The sequence below is a fragment of the Prionailurus bengalensis genome, chromosome C1 (genome assembly GCF_016509475.1).
Source record: "Prionailurus bengalensis isolate Pbe53 chromosome C1, Fcat_Pben_1.1_paternal_pri, whole genome shotgun sequence".
Lineage (NCBI taxonomy): Eukaryota > Metazoa > Chordata > Mammalia > Carnivora > Felidae > Prionailurus > Prionailurus bengalensis.
In genome coordinates, this window is record NC_057345.1 from 83,325,819 (window position 1) to 83,352,346 (window position 26,528).

Consider the following 26,528-nt stretch of genomic DNA (forward strand, 5'->3'; position numbering starts at 1 on the left):
ATTTTATTTAACAAAATGTCCTATGTTGGTAAGATCATCTTCTCAGAACTACAAGGACTACTTCAGGGAAAACGAGCCTCTTATCTAGGATTAGAATTTAGAAGAATTTAACCTGTATTCTATTTCCACGTTGGTTCTTAGTAGGGGATGTACCATGACGAGATACACTCGATGTACCTCTACTTTTTGTAATAAAATTTGTTTATATGTTAATACTAAAACAAAGTAAATTCCCAATCTTCTAAACAATTGTATTTTGGTAAATTAGTAACATTTTTGTAAATTAATAATGACACTTTGTAAATACATTTGGTAAAGAAGGACCTTAGACACTTTATAGGTTCCCTTAACAAGTTGGTTGCATCTAACAGACTTATTATTGGATTGATTTCTTCTCTCCATTCCCTATGTGAGACATACAAAGGGAAGACAAGGAGTGTTGAATCTTTGTAATGGGTAGAGTACCCTGTGTGCCTATGGACTTCTTATTCCACCACTGAGTTGTGTATTTATTGAGTCAGTGGTATGTTCCTCACCCCATTTGTGTTGGTTATAAATGTAAAATAAAATCATATAAATTGAAGAGCTATAGGAATGTGAAAAGAAAGGGGGCTGATTCTGTGAAAAATAAGTTGAATGCTTTCAAAAGATATAATAAAGGGGAGTTGATGAAAAAAGAAGTCATTGCATCAAATAAGATGTGGGTTAAACAAATGAAATGACAAAAGACAACCATACAAAAATCCAGAAAATTGCTTGGTATGTTTTTTGAAGGTAGTGCTCTCCACTTTAAAAAACAAAACTAGAAGTTGTAGGTGGTATATTATGTATAGGTTTACACAAGAAACATGACAGAACTGTAACCCTTGGCTACAAAAGAACTCAAACCTTTTTTTTAAAGAAAAATGAAAAGGAGAAAATATCTGTATTTTAAAATAAAATATGTTTAACAATGTGTATATCCTTTTTACAATTTCCATTTTGACTTTTTCAAATTTATCAAGTAATTATTGATTTTTGTTTCATAGAATAAGAGACCTTTTTTTTATTCCTATGTTTGTTTTTTAAAGGAATGTATTTGATTTAGCCAATTCATTGTTAATGAATGTTTTGGATTTACCTATATAATTAAAATGCTGCATCTTTATCCTCAATTAACAATTAGATTTACATGTTTAATTATATTAATTGAGCTAACTGTCCCTCTTTTATTTCTCTGGAAGTCAGGAGATGTGGAATATTAATAATCTTAGAACTTTTCTAGCCACTTATTCTGGTTAAGGTATATATACACATTTTAAGTGGTTATTTATTTTTGAGAGAGAGAGAGAGAGACAGAGAGAGAAAGAAAGCATGTGCACATGGGAACAGGGAAGAGGAAGGGGCAGAGAGAGAGAGGGAGAGAGAGAATCCCAAGCAGGCTCCACATTGCCAGCGTAGAGCTTGATGTGGGGCTCACACCCAGGAATTATGAGATCATGACCTGAGTCATGATCTGGGTCATGGTAACCAAAAAATTTACAATGTGTAATAGAGGCTAAACAAATAGTAGTAATTATTACAACTAACAAGTAAATATAACAGTTCGTTCCAAGGAGGATAAAAACCAAGGACAACTTCTTTCATGAGTCTTCTCTAATAGCTCTAGCTAACATTGATCTCTGTCTTTGACTACTTTAGTACTTATTGGTTTCACTAAATTTAGCTTTCCTTCATGTATATCATGTATTTGTTTTCTATTTCACATTGGTAATCCTTGAATTCACATTGTTGTAAGCACCTTTAGAGAAGAAAGGTCATAGTTTATGCAGCTAATTTCCTTTTTTCCCAGTACAGAACTTTTATCTATCCACCTGTCCACATACATGTGCCCATACACACAGATACGTACACACAGACCTCCACACGTGCACACTGGTTAAATAAACGAATCCACTGGAAAGACTCAAGTGAAAGTGCAAATGAATTTTAAAACACAATTTTTTTGTGTCGCTATAGTCACTCTTGCAGTTACATACTCTTTCTTTGGGTACACTACCAAAATTATCTCAGATATTCAGTAATTCTTATTTAAGCAGAAGAAAAAAACAAATAAGCCTGGACTCCTAACATCATAATATTATAAACAACAAAGGTGAAGTCATATTGGATCATTTATTGGTACCACTAAATAAAGACAAGTAAGTTTCATATTAAAATAATGACTTTTAAAGAGAGAAATGTTGACAAATTGGAAAATATTTTTCTCTGTATTAATACAAGATCTGACACTCTCACTTTTTATGCAAACAACTCCTACCACATTCCTGCCTCATTACATACCCCTGATTAAAATCCTAAACTGGGCATTCTTATCATGTTCTAACCCCAGTATAATTATAGATCTTTTCTCTCATTTTTCCTACGTATTATCTATGTTTAGGGACTCCACTACCCAGAATGTCTTTTGGTGAAATTAAAAGAAGCCATTGCACAGGTGCAAGGCTTAAAGAAGAAGCAGAAAGCACCTTTGTGAAAATTCAAGGAAGGCACTCCTTACTCTGAATAGAAGCAGCACAAAAGATACCATTGTTAGGTGAGTGGAGCTTGGTCAGATTTCAGTCAATGAGTGCCCGTTCTGTGAGTACCCCTGGGCAGTGAGTAGGATCTATAGTCTTATCTGGCAGCCCCTTTAAGTTCCAGTAGTTCAAATCACTCAGGTTTTCTTATCCTCCTTCTTTATTTGTATCTTGATTTTTGCGAAGCCTTTGCTGACTCCACATTCTATACCCACATCCAGAGAGAATCAATCATTATCTCTTCTATGTCATCCTGTGCCATTACATTTTTTATTAGTGCATTTATTATATTGTATTAGATGTATGTTTACACAACTGTCTTCCCTACCAGACTGTGAGATTTTTAATGGCAAGCTTCATGTTTTAACTCACATTTATAAATCTACTGATGAGTACTATCTAAAGAAGATAGCACTATTTTTTTAATGTTTATTGAATGAATGAACTAATTAATTAATTAATTAATTATTCCACGCATGAATGACTATGTGGATAGGCAGCTGGATGTATATGGATGAATAAATAAATGGCTAGATAAAATGCTTTTATAATTACCTGAAATAGCTTCTTTAAATCTTCATCTGTTAAAATCTTATACTATTTTTCTATTCAAAATCTCCTATTATATATTTCTTCTCTAATACCATTTTAACAACTCTAATTATCATTACTCATTTATTAATAAATAGTTTATTTTTCCCTGAAAAGACCACGCCCTGAAGTGATGAAGTAACTTGCCTGAGGTCACATGGTTCAAAGCTGTTAGAACTGGGTTTGAAATCAGGTCTATGTAATTCAGAGTCTAAATTTCCAGCTGCTGTATTTGTTACCTCTCTTCATTTATTCACTTTGGTACTCTCCCAAAGCCAAGTGCCTTGAGTCCAGCAGCTGGTACTCAATAAGTGGTAACTGGTCAAATTAACTAAAAAAAATTTAAGTGGAGCTCTCTTCAGACAACTATGGGAATTACTGAAATCCCAACAGGGATATCTTTAAATAACCACATGTGTCTGAAAAAGGATATTACAAATAAATCCAAAATATCCAATCGCAATAAATGCATGCATGAATTAATACTATAATGTGGGTATTAAATCATTTTTAAAGTATACTATCTAATGTTACATTTCCTCCCAAACTAACACAAAACATAAGACAAGCAGTGATAAACCTTCATTCATGAATACATTAAGGCATTATAAAATTTTTCTTAACGAATGTTGCACTTGAAGGAAACATTATTTATTTACAGTGTTAATGAACTTATATAACAAACTCATTAGTTTTCTTAACTCCTCTTTCAATTCCTTTAAAATGAATTATCTCACTCTATGCATTTCTCCTATTTAATAGATGAATACGCTCTTTATTTTGAGGGCATAACAATACACAAGCATGGTCACTGGCTTGTGCAGAGACAAATCAGTAGGCAGGCTTCCCTCAGGAAACAGAGCTACAGAACACAAAGGAGGAACGTGTTTCTGAAAGCAGAGGAGGACTCAAAGGCTGAAGGGCAGGTAGAATCTAGACAGATGACATGAGTGGAGTAGGGGAAAGGCCCAGATTCAGGAGAAATCTTGGTGTGCTGGGGAAAATTCAAGTTGGCATCATAAGTTAAGGAGTTTGGGCTTTATCTTGACTGCAAAAAGGAGCTTCTGAAGGGTTTTAAATGAGGAAATTAGGATCAAACTTATACTCTAGAAAGATGACCCTGGTGGCAGCATAGGCTCATCGGATTTGACAAGGGAAGAAGTGGAGGCAATTTGAAGAGGTGATAGAGGCCAGAACTAAGTTAATGACAGTGTGGAGAAATAAAAATCTCACTTTGTCTATATGTTCCTTTTTAGTCTTATCACTGCTTAGCACTTTGCAACCAACAGGCAGGAAGGTGGAAGTGTTGATTTTACTTGACAGAGATTTTACCTGCCTTCCATTTCTACTCCATCTTTAAAATGCAATTCAACACTTTGTTTGACAAGTCTAAAGCCTTCAGCCAAATCCAAAACTCTTACCGGTCACGAATTTTTTATTTTATATTTCAAACACTATCGTTCCTAGCAATATGTATTTTTAAAGCACGTGCACTTTTCTTTTTCATCATACCTCAAAGTCTGTTTCTTTTATGGGTAAGGAGAAGCTAACTAAAATGACTGCTCATTTTTTTCAGTACACATTTATTATATTCAGGGAAGTAAAAAGATAAAAGTAAAGTCAAAAGAAAAACATCTTTAGAAATGCTTTCGAATGAAAATTGTGAAGTAGTACAAAACCACCACAATCACAAAGATAGTAAATATTCTCTATGTACTTTAATTTAAAATCTATAAATAGATTTAAATATTTAGAAAAAAATTAACACATGCCCTTTGCACTGTCCTTCATTCAATTTTACCTTTCAATTCTCTTTAGCATCTCTGCCTTCCCATCATTTTTAGTTCTGCGAACTGAATTCATGCATTCACTAGGTTGAAACCTAGTATAAGAGCCTTCTCTCTCATCTCCTGACTCTCTTTTCATTTCTTCAAGAAGTTAACAGATTGGTCAGTGAGATGTCTGGTCAACCAAAAATTGTATTCGGCCCCAAAAACAGGCAAATTAAAATAATCATATGAAAGAGTCATTATAGAGATAGAATTGACCAGATATACAAGAGAGAGAAGAGGAAAATAAAATTTGATAAAAAGTTCCTAAGTAAAGATGTACACAACAGTGTTATTTTATATTAAGAAAAAGGTGTGTGTGTAAACACAATAGTGTAAATCTTCCAACCATATTTTCTTTAGAAGTATCTCTTACTCTGAGACTGTGTTGTTTCCTACTTCTCTCATAAACTTCCTTACTAATATATTTCTTGTATATATAATATAGTAAATGTTATAACATGTTTAAGGGCTTACTTTAATGCCATTACACAGTGAAATAAGAAGCTGTCAGTCCTATTTTGGTTTTGAAATTGATTTGAAAACTGTATTAGTCTGAGTAATCTAGAAATCAGTAAGCTAGAAGTCTGAACAGGGGTACCTGGGTGGCTCAGTCAGCGAAGCAACTGGCTTCTGCTCAGGTCATGATATCATGGTCTGTGAGTTCGAGCCCTGCATTGGGCTCTGTGCTGACAGCTCAGAGCCTAGAGCCTGCTTCGGATTCTGTGTCTCCCTCTCTCTCCGCCCCTCCCCTACGCATTCTCTCTCTCTCTCTCAAAAACAAATAAACATTAAAAAACATAGAAATCTGAGGAACACTGATGTAGAGGATTTGAAGCTGGGTACCAGAAACGTTAAATACTGGAGGTGGAACAGGTTCGGGAGCGCATATTTAGTTTAAAGCAGCTAATGAGAAGTGTAGGTAACCAAGTGGAGATGTCCAGTGAGTCTGAAATATACATCAGGACACAAGTAAAGATTTCCAGTGGACAGCTGGAACATGGAAGAACACAGATGGAAACACAGATGAGAGAGTTATGCAGGAGAAGGTGCAATGGGGATCCTTGAGAGTACTGTGACAATAAGTAAAATGAGGGAGTAGAACTACAGGGTGATAAGTTTTATGACGGAAAGAGCAAAAGGAGCTAATTTAGGAGTCCATCCTAGGCAGTCAAACAACTCCTCTGTGTACGTCTGAGGCCATGGGGACTCTCCAAAGTACAGGTGCTCCAGAGACTGGAGCTGGAGCCACAACCAGCTTTTCTGCTTTGGGTTTCCAGGTTTCTGCCTGTTAAATTGCATTCCTTTTCCTTTTTTTTTTTTTCCTAGCCTAGTTCCTTCTGACTTATACTGATTTGGAGAGCATTATTTTTACATTTGTCATCTCCACAACACATTGTTTCCTAAATCACACTTTTGTCTCTATGCATGACCCAGAGGCTGGTTACACTCGTTCTTAGAGTCCTGTATTTCTGGGATACCACATTATGCCCAGACCACAACATCCCAAGCCCCACTACTCAGAGACGCTGGGCTGAGGTGGGAATAGGTCAGTGAATTGAGCCTAAAAAGCATGATATAATCAGTACTGGGTCCAGGCTCTACCTAGTAGATAAGTAGTTCCTGCCCAGATTACAGAAAAAGTAGGGGGACAACCAGAAAAGACTAAATGGTCATGGCAAAGTGGAAGAAAACTATTCAAGGAAACATTAAAGACAAAGTAAATTTTATTACCATGTGAGAAACAAACAAAAGAAACTGAAAGAAGAGAGGCAGACAGCATGTTATGAATAGGGAGTCTTTCCTGAATAGGAAAAAAAGAAGAATTTTATTAACAAGAGCAAATTTTTCCAGAAACATTTTATATAAAGGAGATCACTATATCTGTGTTTAATTAAATTATAGAGCAAGAAGAAAACAAAGCATTTTGTCAAAAAGTAAGACAACTGAGATCTAGTAATTATGGCTTTTTCCCCCACACCCTCTAGTTACTGTAAGAGTATGTTTGACTTTATATTTTATCATTTTTACATTCTGCATTTGTATCATGAACCTAAATAGTGAAAAATTACAATTGAAATTTATAAAATACTTGTTTTCTTTTCAATTAGGTACATAATTGGTACACAATTAGGTACATAATTTGGGAAGTGGATAGGAACTCATCTGATTCAAATGGACAGACAACATGGTATTCTGGACTGTGTAAGATCATTAGGAATATAGATCTTATCTGCTATCATCTTGTGCACCATCCAGATTTGATAAATGTATTATCTATGTCTTTAGGCCATTAATAAATATTTTGAAAACAGCAGAACTAGTAACTTCATGGCATTTCCCTGTAGAAATGCACACTGAACTCTCAATCAATTAAACAGTTGTGCTATCCAGTCCATGTTAAAAAAAATTCTATCCAACTTAATATACGTATATAACGTATTTCATATATGGTTATTATATGTCATATATAAATGCTGTCATGAATGAGTAGCAAAAATAAATAAGGAAGTATGTATCCATTGGAAAAAAATGGCTGAAAGTGATGGCAAATGCCTACCTGTATATATTTGTGAATGTACCAAGAAGCCTGCTTTCCATCATTCACTGATTCCACTGTAGTGTTAGCCACACCAACAATATCACCACCTGCGAACACCCATGGTTCACTGGTTTGCATAGTTTCTGGATCTACTTCTGGGAGATTCCATCTGTTAAATTTTAGAGGGCTCAAGGCTTCTTTTACTGTAAGAAAAAAAAAGTGAAAGATAAGAGGCAATGACTGATTTGTTCATCACATAACAATAATTTGAAAATTAAAAAAATTATGACTTAATTATTGTTCTAGGGACTCAAACAACTGGTTTTAATGAACCATAAAAATGGAAAGTTAATGAAATATCTGAGTTAATAATATATTCAAGGCATACTGATTTAACCAATTCAAAGTATACATCACAGGTAGGTATTAAAGACTACATATTTGGGCAATACTTCAGCTCTGGTATTTATGTATAAGAAGTACAGATCCATGAAGAAGGAAAGTACAGCCTTTCACATGTTTGAATGTGCATATAATCCATTTAAATCCCTTTAAATGAATATAAAATGAATTTTCTAAAATTTTGTTTGTCTATACCATTATTTTCACAAATACGGTATCACTCATAAGATCCTAAATTTGTTCCTGTGTGTCACAGATGTAAGTTATATTGGGAATTTGGGTGAATGGCCAGTCTCCTTTCACAACAAGAAATTTTATAAACAAAACAAAGCCTTCTACATTTTCACGAAATTATTCGCACCTAATGCTAAGCAATTTGATGGACCCACAATATATCTACATAAGCCATCAATTTCTTTAAAAAATTTTTTTTAATGTTTTACTTATATTTAAAAGAGAGAGACAGAGCACGAGTAGGGAAGGGGCAGAGAGAGAGATGGAGACAGAATCTCTGTCAGTGCAGAGCCCGAAGTGGGGCTGGAACCCACCAACTATCAGATCATGACCTGAGCCGAAGTCGGATGCTTAACCGACTGAGCCACCCAGGTGCCCCTCAATTTCTTTTTATTTTATAGAAATCAACAAATGCAAACACTACCATTGGTTCCTTGTGGAAACTGCTCTATAAAAGAATTTTAAGTTATTTGCTGTGCTCCAGTAAATCTAAATGTGTCATGGAAAAGGAAGACTTTGAGTTCCTTTAAGAAAAATATCTAAAGTGGGGCGCCTGCGTGCCTCAGTCTGTGAAGCGTCCCACTTTGGCTCAGGTCATGATCTCACGATCCATGAGTTCGAGACCCGTGTCTGGCTTTGTGCTGACAGCTCGGAGCCTGGAGCCTGCTTTGGATTCTGTGTCTCCCTCTCTCTCAGCCACTCCCCCGCTCATTGTCTGTCTCTTTCTGTCTCAAAAATAAACATTAAAAACAAATAAAAAAAAGAAAAATATGTAAAGGAATCTTTGAGTAGACACATAATCCAGATATTTGGAAGAGATCACAGAATGTAAGTTATAGAAAGGGTTTAACAAGAGAAGGGCATAAAGGTAGATAGCACCATATATAATGGAGCAAACTGAGCCAGTGTTTAGGATTAAATGTTCTCTCCAGGTTTTCCTGTCATGGATTTTAAGTACAGCATCTCAAGACAGACTTGTGGAGCTAGTCTTTAATTCAAAAGAGAATATAACAACTTAAACTAAAGAGACTGTAAGATTTTGGAACACAAAAGTTAGTTGTTTAACAAATTAATGAGTTAGTTTAAAGGAAAATAAGCAAATGTTAAAAAAATGTTATTCTGATATCTAAAACCATTTCTTCTCAATAAAAATGGAAAAACAAGACACAAAAATAAACCTTTGTAGTTTTTCTACTTGAAAAATATTAGAATTTTAGAAAACTATTGAGGAATTACTTTGTGTGTTCCCTACAAGACTGTAGGTTCCATGAGAATAGCAATGTGTCCATGCTATTGGGTACTGTATCACAAAGCCTAGTACAGTACTTGTAGCATAAGAGACACGCAATTCAGTAGATGAGTGAATGAATGAACAAATGAACGAGCAGCTGGATTAATGCTATTGTGCTCAGGTTTTTACTCAAAAATCTAATACTGTTTATATCTCTGATGTGATTTCATCTTTCATCGAGAGTAAAATTAAATATTCATGTAATTATTTTCAATGCAGAATGGCATTTTGAGAAGATTTTTCTAATGTCTTTAAAGGTCACATGAAAAGACACCTTTATCATTTGTTCCCCACATCATAACAGATCATCACTACCATCTGTTGATAGTTATCTGAGTTGCAAAAAAGTCAATGGTGAGTATGGCTTGTCAGTTCAACCTGTTGTAATAATGGTAACTGGAACATACCATCATTGAATGGTTTATGTAATGGGAAATAGAGTAAAAAATAATTCTCCTGTATAAGAAATGACCTTATTTGTCCAAGACTTTGGTACAACTTTGCTCTATATAGAGAACTGAAATAAAGATTTTTAAATGAGAAGGAATTCAAAATTATTTCACCAGGAGATCAAAGCCCTTTTATACATTTTTCTCATTTTTTTACAGAAGTATCCTTGAAGGTTAGCACAGATTTCACTCTAAGCTTGAGCAAGGTAGGGATTATGCCTTAGTTATCTTTGATTTCCCTTAGCAGCTATTAGAGTCAAAGACATATATACTGTGAAGTTATTGAAGCTTAAGCTTCAGGCTCTCTCACTTGCATGGTCCTTTTTTAAGGCCCTGTGCCTAAATTTGAATTTGTAATTTTTTTCTTTTAGATAAAAGAATCTTCAAATTATATAAGCTTCAGGCCTCATAAAAGTTAAACTTACCATTAAATACAGTGCGTTATACACAATAGGTGCTGAATAAATGCTCATTGAATTAAACTGAATTTCTTAATTAATGCATTTTATAATTTCTTATGACTTAAAAATGTAAATAGTATGATTTACTTTACTATTAGAGCTCTATCACTAACGCAGTCAATAAGTAGTTAGCAGATGTTACTGTAAGTTTAATAAGTAAATCTTGCATTTCTTAAAATATTTAGCACCAATACCATAAGCCACCTAGGATCATTTATTTGTGAATTCAAAAGCACAAATCTATTCATGGGTCTTTCCATTATGTATGTATTATTTTATGTCCCTACACACTCATACATACTCATGTTTACTCTTGAAACATGCTATTTCCTCAATATTTGATTCATTTATACCTTGAAGACTTGGGCCTGAATATTAACTGTTTTAATTGTTTTATTATTTGTGATATCCAACTAACCTCACTAATAATCAAACAACTCTCTGATACTGTGTGCCAAAATAGAAAGGATTTTTCTTTTGTATTGAAAATTATTTCAGCCCACTTTTAAAAACTACCTACTCAATTCTCCCCCTAATCTTTTTAGAGGTCTTCAAGTTTAGCATCTCCATAGTTTGATTTAAAAAATAAATAGAAAAAAAAATGAGGTTAAGCAGTTGGTTGTGATGTTATTAAATATTACAGCAAAGCTTACATCAGTCAAAATAGAGATAATTTGTTTCCACTTTAATATCTAATCTTTTGACTTGTTGATACCTACAAAGGATCTTTGGAAAAACAAAGCATGGACAAATTTATATGAATATAAAATTCTACAGTAGGTAAAAAAAATGTTTTCTATCAGTAGCACTAAGCAGCTAATGCAAGAATGAGTATTCATTACAACTTGAACATCAAATGATTAGGATCATTTCCCTGTTGGCACAGTGGACTCTATATTTAAGTAGATGATCTATATCTGTGTATGTATGTATATGTGTATTTCAGCATTTACAATAAAATAGAGGGAAAGCAATGGAGGGAGATAATCCATCAATTTATTGAAACTTTGACTCAGTTTATGGATCCAAATAATACCTTTTATGACTTCAATGACTCTTTTGAGATATAGCAGTTATTTCTATTATTTAACCATATTTTGTAAGCTCCAAAGTATTCAATTTAGAACTGAAATCAAGGATTCAGTGAAAAAAATCCATGTGCATATTATGCATAATTTGTCAAAAAGAAGTTCTTTTGTTTAGCTGTTTCTTATGAGGAAGACTTTCATCCTCCTCATCATTGTAACTATCCTTCTATGAACTCCTCACACACAGCTCACTTACATCTCTGCTGATACATTTAAGTTGAAATACAATGAAAATAAATCTCAGAAGCACATCTTCTGTTCTGCCTTTATCTAGCTTGGAAGGAGTGAAAGCATAAGTGGATGAAAAATGTATATTTACATTTGCAAACCAAATAACTACTTGCTATTTCCTATGAAGTGTTAAATGAATATTAATAGAAGGACTGTATTTTTTTTCTTCCTTGTTTATAAAATAACGGGAGTGAGGGGAAAGGGATTTTCTGTTATGATATGAGCACTTTTACCACAGATTTCCATGAGATTGCATCTTGATGGAGACTGCAGCATATGTCCCAATAGCTCCATAGTTGAACAGAAAAAGAACTTGAAAAAGAACCCTAAAACATGCTTATTCACAGTCTATATTATTCTGCAAATGGGAGAGAAATGTGTTAAGTGATATGGTGCCTGGAATTTTATGCAGTCTTTAAAAAGAACGAAAACATCCTTAATTCATACCAAACATTCAAGATTTATGTTAATTTTCTGCTTTAATTACTACTATGTTCGAATGAGCTTATTTAAAAAACAAAGACACTCCGAGGTAGCTTTAAAACAAGAAATGGTTTTGAAATAGGAACTTTTAGTCAATTTAATGTTATGCATGAAATGATTTTTTTATATAGACTTAATTGTATTGTGACACACAAGTTCTTCAATAAGCCACAGCTTAAAATTGCAGAAACCGTCCCTCAGGGACACATCACTAGCAGATGCAGATTGCCAAGGTCAATTAAACTGATGTAGCTGTGCTGTCATATACGTAGAAGAGAAACCCACAAGCATATGACAAGTATATTTCTCAGTATTTATAAAAAGATGTCAAGAATGTTATATTTTAGTACATAAATATAAATTAATTCTGCATAAACAATAAAACAATACAACAGGAATAATAATGAAGAAGGATTATTAGTATTCTTTGAAGTGTTTGATATGCTATAAAACAATAGGGGGATAAAAAATTTCAACATTTATAATAAAATGATATTTTGAAAACATGGATGAATTCATCTATATGCTTGTTGTTTAATTTTGCATAACCTATTAGCCAATAGAACCAAAGCACATGAAACAAAAAGGCGAGCTGAGGCAATAATCTCAGTGATTCAGAGCTGAAAGCAAAATCTCACCAAGAGCAAATGAATTCTAATTACAGGGCCAGGATATCAGAGTTCTGTTTCAATAGAATAATCTGGGGTAAGGAAAGGAAAGAACCAGAGAATGCCTTCCACTGAAAATATCAATTCCTGGGGCGCCTGGGTGGCTCAATCGGTTGAGCATCCAACTTCAGCTCAGGTCATAGATCTCACAGTTCATGGGTTCGAGCCCCACATCAGGCTCTGTGCTGACAGCTCAGAGAATAGAGCCTGCTTCAGATTCTGTGTCTCCCTCACTCTCTGCCCCTCCCATGCTCATGCTCTGTCTCTCTCTCTCTCTCAAAAATAACATTAAAATTTTTTTTAATGTTTAAAAAAATATTAACTCTGGATGGCATGAGCTTTTCTTCAAATCTCCGTTCTGCCTCTAAGTATTTGAATCAATATGCAATCCATTCACAAACACAATGGAACTCACAGTGAAGATTCATCATTTTCCTTCTGTAAACCCCACAAAAGTTAACCTTTATTGTGCACGTTCCCATTCCTTCAGGACCTCAAATATCATCTCTTACTCTCCTTAGAATATTGTATTTCTCATATTTCTCCTCTCTTCTAAACTCCTATTTTGAAAAACTTTAGTTTTGGAATGGTTCTCTTTTCTCACTCTAACTTCTTCCTTTACCTAATTTTAGGGTAATTTATACTGACTGCCTTCTTTCTTCACAACCCAATTATTCCTTCCAGTCTGTCCCTTTAATAAAAACATGGTCTCCATGGTCCCTAAATTCTGTGACCTCAATCCTCCCTTCTGCCTTCCTGTAGCATACAATACTTATATCACATTAATGTTAATCTCTTTCTTTGACTTGCAGAATGCTACAGTATTCAGGCTCTCCTTATCTTTAAACTTTCCTTCTTGGGGTCTGGCACCTCCTCATCTCCTCTTCCTCCTCCCAGTCATGTGCCTTTAACTTCATCTCTATGAAAATGACTTCAAACACAACCTTGAGCTCTTTTACTCTGGCACTTGTAGTTGCCTGTTAGAGATTCCAGTGTGGATGTTGTACTGTCCCTTCCAAATCATCACTTCTAAAACCCAGTTCACAAGCTTCTCCTGGGCCTTTCACCATCTCTTGATTGACATTAGTAAGTTTGCTGTTTCAAGTCTTTTACTCATTGTGACCGCTATTTCTTTCCTCTTCTCCTCAAACTTTTGATGGATGAAGCTCTTTTTTCTTGTCCCTGGTGTCAGGAGAAGACCTTGTCTCATATTTCATAAAGAACGCAGAGGTTATTATATGGGAACTCCCTGGTCTTCTCATTGTCCACACTACAAACTTACTGAATCTGTATCCATTCTCTCTCTCTCTTCCTTCTTGTTTATAACAATTACTAAACTCTCCTTATCAAAGGCCAGTACCTCCACATGAGCCCTAGAATCTGATCCTCTCGTCTTTCTTAGGTAACCTAGGGATTTTCTCCCTAGATTGCATATTCTATTATCATCCACCCCCTCTGAATTGTTTCTTATAAGCATGTATCTACATGTACAGTATCCCCCGTTTTAAAACCATTCCAGATCTGCATTTGCCTCCCAAAGCTTCACCAAAACTTTTCTCACTAAGATGATTAATTAGCTCTAGGTTGCCACATCCAATGACTCTTCTCAGTGATTACCTTGCTTCAGGAAAACTAGGGGTAAGGTGGGTGAGGCACCCAAAGAAAAAAACTTAAGAAGATCTTTATGTTCAGAACCTTAGGCTCAAGTGCAGGTAGGTACCTCACTTGTCTCACCTTAATTGTGGCACTGCCTTTTCCATTTTGCAGCAGCATTTAACAGATGACCACTTCTTCCTCATAAATGTCCCTTAGCTTGCCTTCAATGACACGACACTTTCTGATTTTCCACCTGCCTCTGTGATCACTCTTTAATCTCCACTTCTGCTTTTTCCTAGTCTCCTTTGTCAAAATACCTAGAAATAAATCCTAAAAATCTTAGCATAATCTTTGAATCTTCTCTCTTCAATAAACTCGACATCCAATCAGTTACCATGTTCTGGCAATTCATCTAAAAGCAACTCTCCTAGTTACTTCTTACATCTCATATCATCCTCACTTAATGAAGAACATTAAGAAAAACAATCAATATTTACTGATCCCTGTTTGAGGCAGGTACAATTCTATATAATAATCTCATTTGGACCACAAAACAACTCTTTAAGGTACATATTACCATCTTAAATAGAGCCAAGGGGTGGCAGAGCTGGTATTCAAATCCAGTTATTTCTGACTCCAAAGCCCTCCTTGCCACTGACCTTTGGTGTGGGGGCAAGAAAAAGCCAGAAATGGTCCAACAAGGGTCTCTTAAAGCTTCACAACTGGGAAGGAACTAAAATGAAGCAGAAGGGATTGGAAAAACCACAGCAAATTCTAATCTTGACCAGCTTTACAGATAAATAGCCTTTAGGTCAACTCTTCCAGTGGAAACTTTTCCTTTCCCTTTTTGGTAAATTAACCACAACCACTTTCTGTTGACCTAGTCACTTTGTGACTTCATTTTAGTTATTTGCTTTGCCTCCACCACTCCTTGAGTTTAAGGACCATACCTGAGTCAGCTTCTTCCCCAGCATCTAGCACAAACTGGTACATAAAAGGAACTTGATGAATGCTTTTTGGTTGAAAAAATGTAATATCTGTCCATTCCATTTATTTGGCACTCATATTTTCCTGTCTTGATTATTCTTCCTGTGTATCATACTTCCACAATTAGAGAAGGCTCATTGCGGGGAGGAAATCCAAATATTTTCCTTTTATTTAAAAAAAAAAGCTTCTAAAAAAAAACTTCTATAGTGACAAACACACTGACTAGGAAAGAATATGCACTTGGTTAATTTGATTGATTTAACTATTCCAATTTTCCTATTGTTATGGTTAAATAATGTTCAGTTTATATATGCTTGTAGAATTCAGGCAGTGGGAAAATACAGATTTAATTCTCCTCCCTTCCATGCTTAGAACAAGTTTAAGCTCCCCAAGTTAAATACAAAAAAAAAAAAAAGGAAAAGAAAAAAGAAAATGGATGTCAATACTAGCCTGTAGCAACTCCTTTTGTTTTACTTGTATTCTACAGGGAGTGCCATTCTCATTTCCTAAACTGACCAACTAATCAATTAAGAATTAAAATTGTCCAAGCACTTCACCTTGATTTGCTTATTTTCTCTGCAATAATTTCATCTATTTAAAACCCTAAACTCCTTGAAGATTTGATTTCATTTTAACTGGAAGAGATCTCCTCAAGGAGGTCAATGTCCTTGAAGGAAATATATGGGGATTGTTTTCAAATTCTCTGTTGGATTCCCAAATGCTGTACTTTGATTTACTTATTTATATTCAATGATACCATCTACTTAAGACTACAAACTCCTGGAAGGAATAGATCATCCTTTAATCTGATTTGGACCATAATCATCATAATTCTATGCACATTTGGGTGCTTAATACTTCTTGATAATTAGGAGACAGTGAAAAAAGAAAGGCTACTGAAATATTCTATACATACTTCTCAGTGAAAGAACCTTTTAAAATGCTGAATGATATCATCAAGTGATATAAATAATTAAAGAAAGGGATTAAGAAAAATGTTTAATATAAGTCCCTATTTGCTACATTTAAGGCATAAATAAAAACAAATAGAAAGCTAGTAGTAAATTATACTACTGGTGAAAACAATATTATTAAAATATAAGTGAATACTGAAAAATATTTTAATTAACAAAATAAATCAAATGGAAAAGATTCCCTAAATAGAGCTTTAAAAGTAAGTCTATGTGTGTTTGACTGCCATGACTAATTATGTATCCATGTAATGTGTGTTCAATTTGGGCTTATTTAAATAGCAGAAATGCTCATTAGCTTCAGTATATCTGTGAAGCTTCAGTAAACAGTTTAATGGTTTTTATGTTTAACCAATTTCATAAGTTCCTGTAATTTTAGCTTTAGCAGCTCATTAATGTTATTTTTTGATATCCATCTTATGCCTGTTTTTTTCCCTGTCAATCGGCTGTAGGCATACTTCAATGCAAACTTAAAACATACAGTAGAATATATTTTAAATAATTTTAGTACATCAGTAAATGCATAATTCAAAAATACAGCTTCTTTATATAGAGCATGGGTTTATTACGATGCAGTTAAGAAATACTTTGGTATTGGCAAAGGTTATTGTGTTCATAATGATAATAATGACATTTATTGAGAATGCCTCCATGAACTCATGGTTGATTCTGATCTAGGCAACATACATATTGTCTCTTTGAATCCTCACAAAATAGATGTTATTTCAATTGTACAGTTGAGGAAACTGAGAGTGAGGTAAGTTACACAAGTCACACTCTTAGGATTTGAACCTAACTACAGATCACTTACAGATGTACCAACTGGAAAAGCCCAGAGGTCTTCAGGGGTATTTGGAGATATATACCTAGAATTCAGGAGAGAGTCCTGTACCTTGGGATAAGATATAGTCATAAGGATGGATAAAGTTCATCAAAAACATAAATCCAGGTAAGAGTCAACCAGTTATTTTTTACAGTGGCAGCAAGCACAACCTGAACTAAAGCCAGAGGGGGAATTATCAGCATCTCATGAGATTCAAGGTATTTCTGAGCCATGCAAACCAAGAAGAGATAATTTCAAGAAGTGTAAAATACAAGAGAAATGTAAGGTAGGTACCTAACTTGGTGATCTCAAGGTCAATGAGCAGTAAAAAGATGACATTTGCAGGTAAATGATGAGAGCGAAAGGCAGAAAAAAAGGGGTTAAGGACAAAGGATCTGACAAAGATGGCAAGGCAGTGCATACAGGATACCCTTTCCAGGAGTTTAATAATGACTGCATAGGAAAAAACTTAAGGCACTGGCTTGCATTCATTCATTCAATTAGCAAATATTTATTGTCTACTATGTACTAAATCCTGCTGTAGGCACTAGAGTAAACTGTAGATAAGAGACCTGTCCTTGTGGGCTATACATTTCACTTGGCAGAAGATTCAAGAAACAGAAAGTAAACAAGTAAGTGAATTTTATGATAGTGAAAATGGTTATGAAGAGGATTACATTGAAAGGGGTGTTATAAGCTAAAGGAAGTGAAAAGGGGGAGAGGTGCTTTAGATCTAGGGAGATGGAGGGTCACAGAGGGCTCTTTGATGAGATGACATCTGAGGGAAAATATTCTTAAGGGTAAGAATAAGCCAGCATGTGATGACCTCGAGGCAGATCACTGCAGGCAGAGGGAAGCACCACAGAGGCATTAAGGTGAGGTGAGGTTGATGCACTTGAAGAGTAGAGGGAAGTGGGAGAAAGAAAGGATACAAGGTAAAGTGGGGTGTGGAGGCGAAAGTAGGGACTTCAAGAAGGACTTTATAAGCTATGAGAAGAATTTTATTCTAAATAAAGTAGGAAGCGACTGGAGGGTTTGGAATAGAGGAATGACATGATATAATTTCTGTTTATAAGGGCTGATTCTGGTAGGGTTATATAGAAGCAAGAGAAAAAGCAAGATGACCAGTAAGGAGACTATCTTATTCATGCAACTGAGAGTGTCCAGCATCTGACTGTTCCCTCAACAGAATGAAGATTTGCTGCCTTATATATGACACTGTACATAAATACCACTTCCATATGCTTCTGTTTTTACTGTGGATTTTCATTTTGAATAAAGCAGTCATCCATTGTATTCTGTTCATCCCAACATCCATCTATCTCTTCATTCATCCCTTTATTCAGTTAATCCTTGGGACTGTTCCAGGGGTACTTTGGATTAAAATATGAATACCCTACAGTCCTATTGTCAATATAATTTAGACCAGATAAGATATACAGAGAGAAGCAGGGGGAAGAGCAGGAGCCAAAATGGACACACATATTTAAATCTTTCCTCTGTGTATGAGGAAAACATATTTAATAAGCATGTTCCCTTAGATTTCTAGTACCCACCAATTTTGGAATAAAAGTCAGATACCTTAGCTTGACAGTGAAAACGTTTTGTGAATTAGCAATGATATGTTTTTCCACCTTTACAGTTTCTCACTGTGTACCTTATGATCTAGCCAAAGCAACTACTCCATCCACATATCTACCTGTTCACTGTGATGAAACGTGCTTTCCTGGTCTCTGCTCTCTCAAGTCCCACCTGTCTTCATCTCTACTACAAATGCCACTACTTCCATAAAACCTTTGATTCTTACAGCTGGAAGTCATCTCTCCGCCCAGAGTGTTACACTAACAGTTTATCTGCTTCTCCTTGCATCACTTTTGACCTAATGGCATTTTTATTTAGGTGAATTTTTCTCTGTCTATTGCACTACAAGCTCCTATAGACAAGAACAATGTGTTCATTTTTGTGTACCCAGGAGAACCTAACACAGAACCCTATATACTTAGCAAATACAGAATGAAAGAATGGGAAATAAGATCCCACAGCATGTAGGAAGGCAGAATAAATAGGGTATCAAAATTATTGGGGTGCCTGGATGGCTTAGTTGGGTTAGTGTCCGACTCTTGATTTCAACTCAGGTCATGATCTCACAGTTTGTGAGTCTGAGCCCCATGTCAGGCTCAGTGCTGGCAGTGCAGAGCCTGTTTGAGATTCTTTCTCACTCTCTCTCTCTCTCTCTGCCCCTCCCCTGTTCATGCGCTCTCTCTCTCAAAATAAATAACCTTTTTTTTTTAATTTAAAAAAAGGGTATCAAAATTAAATTGAGGGTTTTTTTTTCAATTCCACTATCAGTGTGGGGGGGGATATTTTAGATTCTAACATATGAGAATAATGCCATGATACTGGGGATGCAGAAGTTCATTTGGCAGCAGTGTGCAAATATGGGGGGAAATATTGGGTCATATTAAGCCAAGTGAATTGTCACTACACTTTTCAGAGGACTTGGAAAATCACTGGGTATTTGTCAAGCATGTAGTGTATAATATGGCTAGGAAATAAAGGTTCTTTGAAAAAACTTAAAAGACATTCATAATTACAAAATATAAGTATGGCTAGCATGAAAATAAGGTTGGTACTGGATAGCATTAGTCCGTATAATGGCTGGGTGGGACTTCTGAATGGATGTTAAAATTAATGCTGGCTTTCTCCTCCTGCAATGCCAGCACAGTTGGAACACCTAATAAATTACATGTATATATTCCATTTGAATTAAGTAGTTTCCACATTTGGGAGATAGATATTAGATATGATTCAATGTAATTTTCCAATTTATACAATTAAAACTTACATTTTCTCAGGTCAATGTCTCACCTAACTAAAGTCTATCTTAAATAGGTATACTGTCATTTTTATACTGTGTTTTGAGCCAAGAACACAAATGCAAAGTAATTAACAACAAAATAATCTCCAATACAAAATACATATTACTAAGAACATTAGTATAAAATATGCATCATAGCTTTATAATTTAACTAAACTTTACATCTTGGCTTTACATTCCATAGGAGCCTAGCATAGTTTAATATTTCATAAGAATATGAGGTTTCAGAATAAACTTTTAGTATACCAAGGCTAACTAGTATTTAAGAGACAAATATAATACGCCATGGTCAGTAAAACTCCAGACATCTATTATATTCACTATATATTGAATAACACTGGCTATGTTTTATGATTTCTGTTCTCTGAAACAATTATGTTATTTTTCCGTTTTCTACCTTCTTTCTCCAGCCAAAGTTGTTTAATGTCACTGCTCTACCTCTTGAATGTAATCTTTGATTTGATGGAAAACTACTGATTTATCCACTGTCTCCATGTAAGAATGCATATGATAGCAACCACTAGTGAAACCTGGAAAATAAAGATAAGAGAAGGCTCTGAACAGAGCTATTCACTGGGGAAACAAACCTATTCCTATGCAGTTAGTAGAGGTAAGTAAAATAATTACAGAAATATCATGGTGTACTTCAAATGGATGTCTAAGGCAGTTGTAAGTGATGTGATGTTGATTCCAAATCACTTTTAACACTGTTATCAGTCTGACCTCCTTCCTCATCACCTCCACCTTTTTAAAATAATTCCAAAGAAAAACTGTGCAAAGATTCCATTATTTTCATTGGTTATTTTGCAGAAATGTCAGTACTTCATCCCCACTTTCGGAAAAAAACCTGATAATTAGGGCAATTTTTAAGAAAACATGTACAGTTTTACTATTGGGCTCCGAAGAAAGCTTCTTGACCAAAATATAATTGAAAGCAAGACAGTGTATAGGGAAGACTAAAAAGAATTCATTCTCATCATGGGGCCAAGCATTACAAAGGACATATTAATGTTTTATTACTCAGGCATTATAAAATGAAATGGTAGCATAAGGAACCAAATGCATCAGTAAAAGACCAAAGGTACAGAATAATGGAATAAAACTGTCTTGACACCATGTCTTCCTTAAGATATTTACCATATGAAAAGCAGCAGTAACTTACATTGTCTTTTCCTCTTCATAATGTGATAAGTGAGATGTTTCTGGAATTTCAGAAGAAATACCACATATCCTCTTTTATCATACTTTTAAAGTGTTATCTAAACTATAGGCTATGACAGCTTTCATTCTTTAACTCAATCAATAAGCAGTACTGCTGTAGGTACTGAGCTATGATAATGAAAAGGCAAGATAAATCATATGTAATGATTCCCAATGTCTGTTTTCAATCATTCTTTCTTTTCTGAGTTCGAATCCCATTTCCAGTTGAATGAATGAGCAAATCCAAATACAACAAATCACAATTTCCCTCAGATCTGTTCTATCTGCTGTATTCCCAAATGCTATCAGCGTTATGAACATCTGATCGAACTACCACACTAGATACTCCACATTCAACCTTTTCATCAAACAGATGACCAAATCCTGACTCTTCTATTTCAGAAATAGTCATGATTCTGAATGCCCTTCTATAGTTCTACCTCTTTTACCTTAATCTGGGCCTTAGTAAGTAGCCACTTAAACTAACAAAAATAGTCTTTTAATTGATTTCACTAATACTATTCTGTCTTGATTCCAGGCCATCTTTTTTTCAGTATTACTGCCCCTGTAAAGCAACATGCTTATTTCATACTTCTCATGCCTTCTTCCATGTGTTGAAATATTCATGATTATAACACTCATGGTGTCTCTCCGTATCTTACCAGTCTTCAAAAAGCTGCAATTCATAATTATAATTCATGAATCTGGAGGAAGAAATTAGACATGCATAACTCCCTTCTGTCATGCCTACAGCTTGGGAACTGACTATTTGGGCAAAGGTTCTCTCCCTTCTTTAATACTAACAATCCTACTGGGGCAGCTTCCCATTAGGGGACCTACATTGTTGGATCATACCCATGACTGGGTAAATAAATTTGCCTAATTCAGGTGTTCAACACTAGAAAACACACTTGCCTTCTTATATGAACCACCTCAGAGGTGATTTCATGGTTTCTAATTCCCAACTATTTGAAGAATATATAACTGGTACAAAATCCAAGCACTTATCAGAATTATATCATTAACAATAAAGACCTATCCCATATTTAAACCTTCCATTTGTCACTTGGATGTATATAGGATAAAATCCAGAATCCCTAGATTGTCATATAACTCTCTTGATTCCAAATAAGTTTGTAGCCAAACTTCCTGCCATCTTATCCCTATACATGTCCCACCCTTATTTTACTATACATTACCTGCTCCAGCTAAACAGAATTTCCCATCATTGTCTAGTCAAATGAAACCATTTGTCAGCTTAAACTTTTGTGTATGATATTCCCTCTAACAGAGAAACTCCTACTGAAGCTCTAAAACCCAATCCAAATGCAATCTCAAAATTAGCACATCGTTTGCAATGTATGTATTTACATGTCCATTTCTCCCATTACCATATGAATGCCTGAAGGGCAAAGACATTCTTTTACTCTTATTTGTATTCCGAGCACCAGGACAGTAGATATAACATAGTTGGATGTTAAGAAACATTTGCTACTTGATGAATAATGAGAGAATGAATGACAAAAATCATAAAATAAAAAGTTCAATTTTAGAAAGAAAAATGGAAAATTCAGACCTTCATTTATAAAGAGGAGAACATGCATGAAATAAGTAGGCTGATGACAACTTTCTAAAGACATGGATTTTTTTTATATATAGCTTTTTTGTAACATTTATTTATTTTTGAGAAAGAGAGAGACAGAGCATGAACAGGGGAGGGTCAGAGAGAGAGAGGGACACACAGAATCTGAAACAGGCTCCAGGCTCTGAGCTGTCAGCACAGAGCCCGACACAGGGCTTGAACTCACCAACCACGAGATCATGACCTGAGCTGAAGTCAGACGCTTAACCGACTGAGCCACCCAGGTGCCCCTATATATAGCTTTTTAAGATGACGGTAAAGTGCTTAATGGAACGGTGTGGTGTTGAGCAAGTTGTATAATCTCCCTGTGGCTCCCTCCTTTCCACCCCCATTCCACCTGGAAACTCCCACATACACCTCAAAGTTCAATTTACAACCCACTTCCTCTAGGAAGCTTCCCTGAACCCTTAGATTATTTCCCGTGCTTCTCTTGCAGTGCAATTTATCATAATTGTGAGTCTCCCTGTTAAACTGCATTCCTGGAGACAAGGTTTGGCATTGGCCTTTTCACCACTTCATCCTTAGAACTTAAGCTCAGTGCCTGGAATAGCAGGCAATCAGAGGTTATTAGTTAAACAAATAAGCCTGTGAAATGAGGGGACTGCAATATTTAAGTCCCTTACAGCACATTTGGAAATAAAAACAAAAGTCCCATGCAAGTTATTATACAATAACATACCCAGTAAATTACACTGGATGACAACTTTGGTTTTCAATTCTATCTCATCCATTTTCAGTTATAGTAATCATTAGTAGGCCCCTTCCTCTAACATTTGTGCCATCAACCAAAAAGTTTTCATCTCCCATAAAGTTCAGTATTCCATAATCTGTTCCCTTGAAACTTCGTTGCAAGTATTTGTGTTTATTAAAAAAAAAAATGCATACAATTGTGAAAATACGACTGATTAAGTCATAGTTTGAATTCAGTACCCATTCCATCCCCTTCCTCTTCATTTCTGGTAAAGGAGATAAGGAAATATGCAAGCTGATAAGGAAATATGCATGCCTGGCAATTTCTAGGTCTGACTTAGGCCAGAATAAGGCACATTATCCCATGGCCTGCACTTTTTCCTCAGTATGGGAGCAGGTGAATCAAAGCTACACTTGAAGCTGGTATTGGCAGAATCTTTGATTTACCCCATGAGGTTTTAAAAAACTTTTCTGAGGGCTTCCAATAAAAGGAACTAGAAAGTGATTTTAAAATCTTTTCCCCCCAAAACACTCCCTTCATGAAACTAGTTGCGGTTAATGCTATCAAGGGAGTTGATTCAGAAGGAATTGGGCTTTGTGTTTCCTTGTTATTTCTAGTGAGATGAATAGAAAGAAAATGTAGGCACTGGGTGACGTGTAGAAACTCCTTTCCTAGAAGAAGGGCCACACGTACCTTGGTATATTTATAGTTCAGTCACTTTGTCATTTACTCTCCTGAGCAGTGCCTTGCAGCATTATGCTGAGTCAGGTTTATTGGCACCATTCATCCCTTCTCTTTTCTCCAAAAACATAGTGTTTTCTTTAAGTTTATTTATTTATTTTCAGAGAGAGAGAGAGAGAGAGAGAGAGAGAGCATGCACACACATGAGCGGGGGAGGGGGGGAGAGAGAGAGAGAGGAAGAATCCCAGGCAGGCCCTTTAAAGTCAGCTCAGCAAGGAGCCCTAAGCAGGCTTGATCTCATGAACTGTGGGATCATGACCTGAATCGAAATCAAGAGTTGGATGCTTAACTGACTGAGCCACCCAGGTGCCATGAGGTGTTTATTCTTTATTTTTTTTTAATTTTTTAATGTTTATTTATTATTGAGAGACAGAGGGACACAGAGCGTGAGCAGGGGAGGGGTAGAGAGAGGGGAAGACACAGAATCCGAAGCAGGCTCCAGGCTCTGAGCTGTCAGCACAGAGCCCAACACGAGGCTTGAACTCACAGACTGTGAGATCATGACCTGTGCCGAAGTCGGTCGCTCAACCAACTGAGCCACCCAGGTGCCCCATATTCTTAATTATATCATCCCATAACTTTCAAACATTTAAAAACTCAAACAGTATCCTCAAAAATACTTCTCTCTTTCCTTCTTAAAAGTAACAGTGATTGGGGGACCTGGGTGCCTACCTGGAGTAAACGTTCAACTCTTGATTTTAGCTCAGGTCATGGTCTCACAGTTGGGAGCTGGGCCTGGGCATTAGGCTCTGTGCTGAAAGTGTGGAGCCTGCTTGGGATTCTCTCTCCCTCTCTCTCAGGTCTCCCCACTTGTGTGTGTGCATGCATGCGTGCGTTTGCTCTCTCTCTTAAAATAAATAAATAAACATTTTTGTAAAAAGTAACTGATCAAAAACTGGCCCAATTACACCATTTTTAAGAGGAAAAAAGTTACTAAAAATCCTTTGCTTTTTAAATACTTGATTTGCAGAAACTCAAAGTGGAGATTTCTAGCTGCTAAATATTAGTTGAGAGAAAATTTCAATCCTTTTGATTATATGAAAAACATCAGAATTGATAATAAAACATTTTTAAAATGTATGATACAGTTACAAACCATATAATATTTTTTCTGCAAAAAAACTAACTAAATATAGGAAACATTTCACATTTAAAAAATCATAAATGTAAGAGCATGTGCTTTACTTATTTACAAAGACATGTTCACAGAACCTGCAAAGTTCCAGATGAAGTCCTGATTTTCAAATGCTTTTATTTCTATACAACATTCATATTATCACAAGGGTGTAATATAACTCAACTTACTTATTAAACTATGTTTTGTTTCATAAGGATAGTAGCATCTAAAACTTAAGAGATGCTTACTATGGGCCAGACATATATTGAAGTGCCTTACATATTTTATTAATTTATTCTTAAAATAACTCAAGACGGTAGATACTATAATCACTCCACTTAAAAGATCAGGACCGTGAAGTACAAAGAGACTAAAGGAGCCAGGTTTCCAGCTGGGCAGCCTGGCTCCAGAACCCCTGCTCGAAGCTGCTATACCAGACAGACTCTAATTAGTGTAATATTTATTGGATTATAAAGAATGCAACAATTTATGCCAAAATAGGGGGAAAAATTAATAGCAATAGAAAAAAAGAAGTATTTTTTAAATATTTTCTAAAAAAAAAGCAAATAAATGAAACTGGACCCATAGCAGGAAAAAATAGGTATAATAAAATTAATATCCTAGCACGAATCAAGTCAAATCAAATATGCAATTATATATTATTATCCATCTAGTATAGGCACATTAATGTGTAGACTGCTATTGGAACTACAACTTACTATAAAGGTACAATCTTTGTGCTTTTGGGATTTACAATCTAATTGGAAGACAAATTACAGTATGTTCTGGAAGATCAAAGCACATGGCTCTTTTTAAAGTCAACATTTCTCAAAAGAATGGGAGGATGGCTGTGGCGCAGTGTATAGAAGAGGCACAGAGGTCATGGCATGGGCTAGAGTGCCTTCCTTCAGTCGTCTGGAAGCATATTCAAGACACATAAAATTATGTCATCTGGATCTGCCGGGAATATGTGAGGACAGGGCCAACTGTTACTACCTCTATTAGAAAAATAAAGCTGTGAGGTTGGTAGAAATGGTAACAATTCTCATCAATTC

The 26,528-nt window shown here is 35.4% G+C and overlaps 1 protein-coding gene and 1 long non-coding RNA gene across 2 annotated transcripts in view; one reads left to right on the forward strand and one right to left on the reverse strand.

The window, feature by feature from the left end:
• Positions 1-26,528, reverse strand: part of DPYD (dihydropyrimidine dehydrogenase) — an 862,317-nt gene that overhangs the window by 416,854 nt on the left and 418,935 nt on the right. The window contains 1 exon segment of the mRNA XM_043575643.1: positions 7,539-7,723. Within this exon segment, the coding sequence (XP_043431578.1) occupies positions 7,539-7,723 (185 nt within the window).
• Positions 1,973-17,507, forward strand: LOC122480815. The gene is made up of 3 exons (XR_006296671.1): positions 1,973-2,575; positions 9,705-9,801; positions 17,359-17,507. It is a non-coding gene; the product is annotated as an uncharacterized LOC122480815 (long non-coding RNA).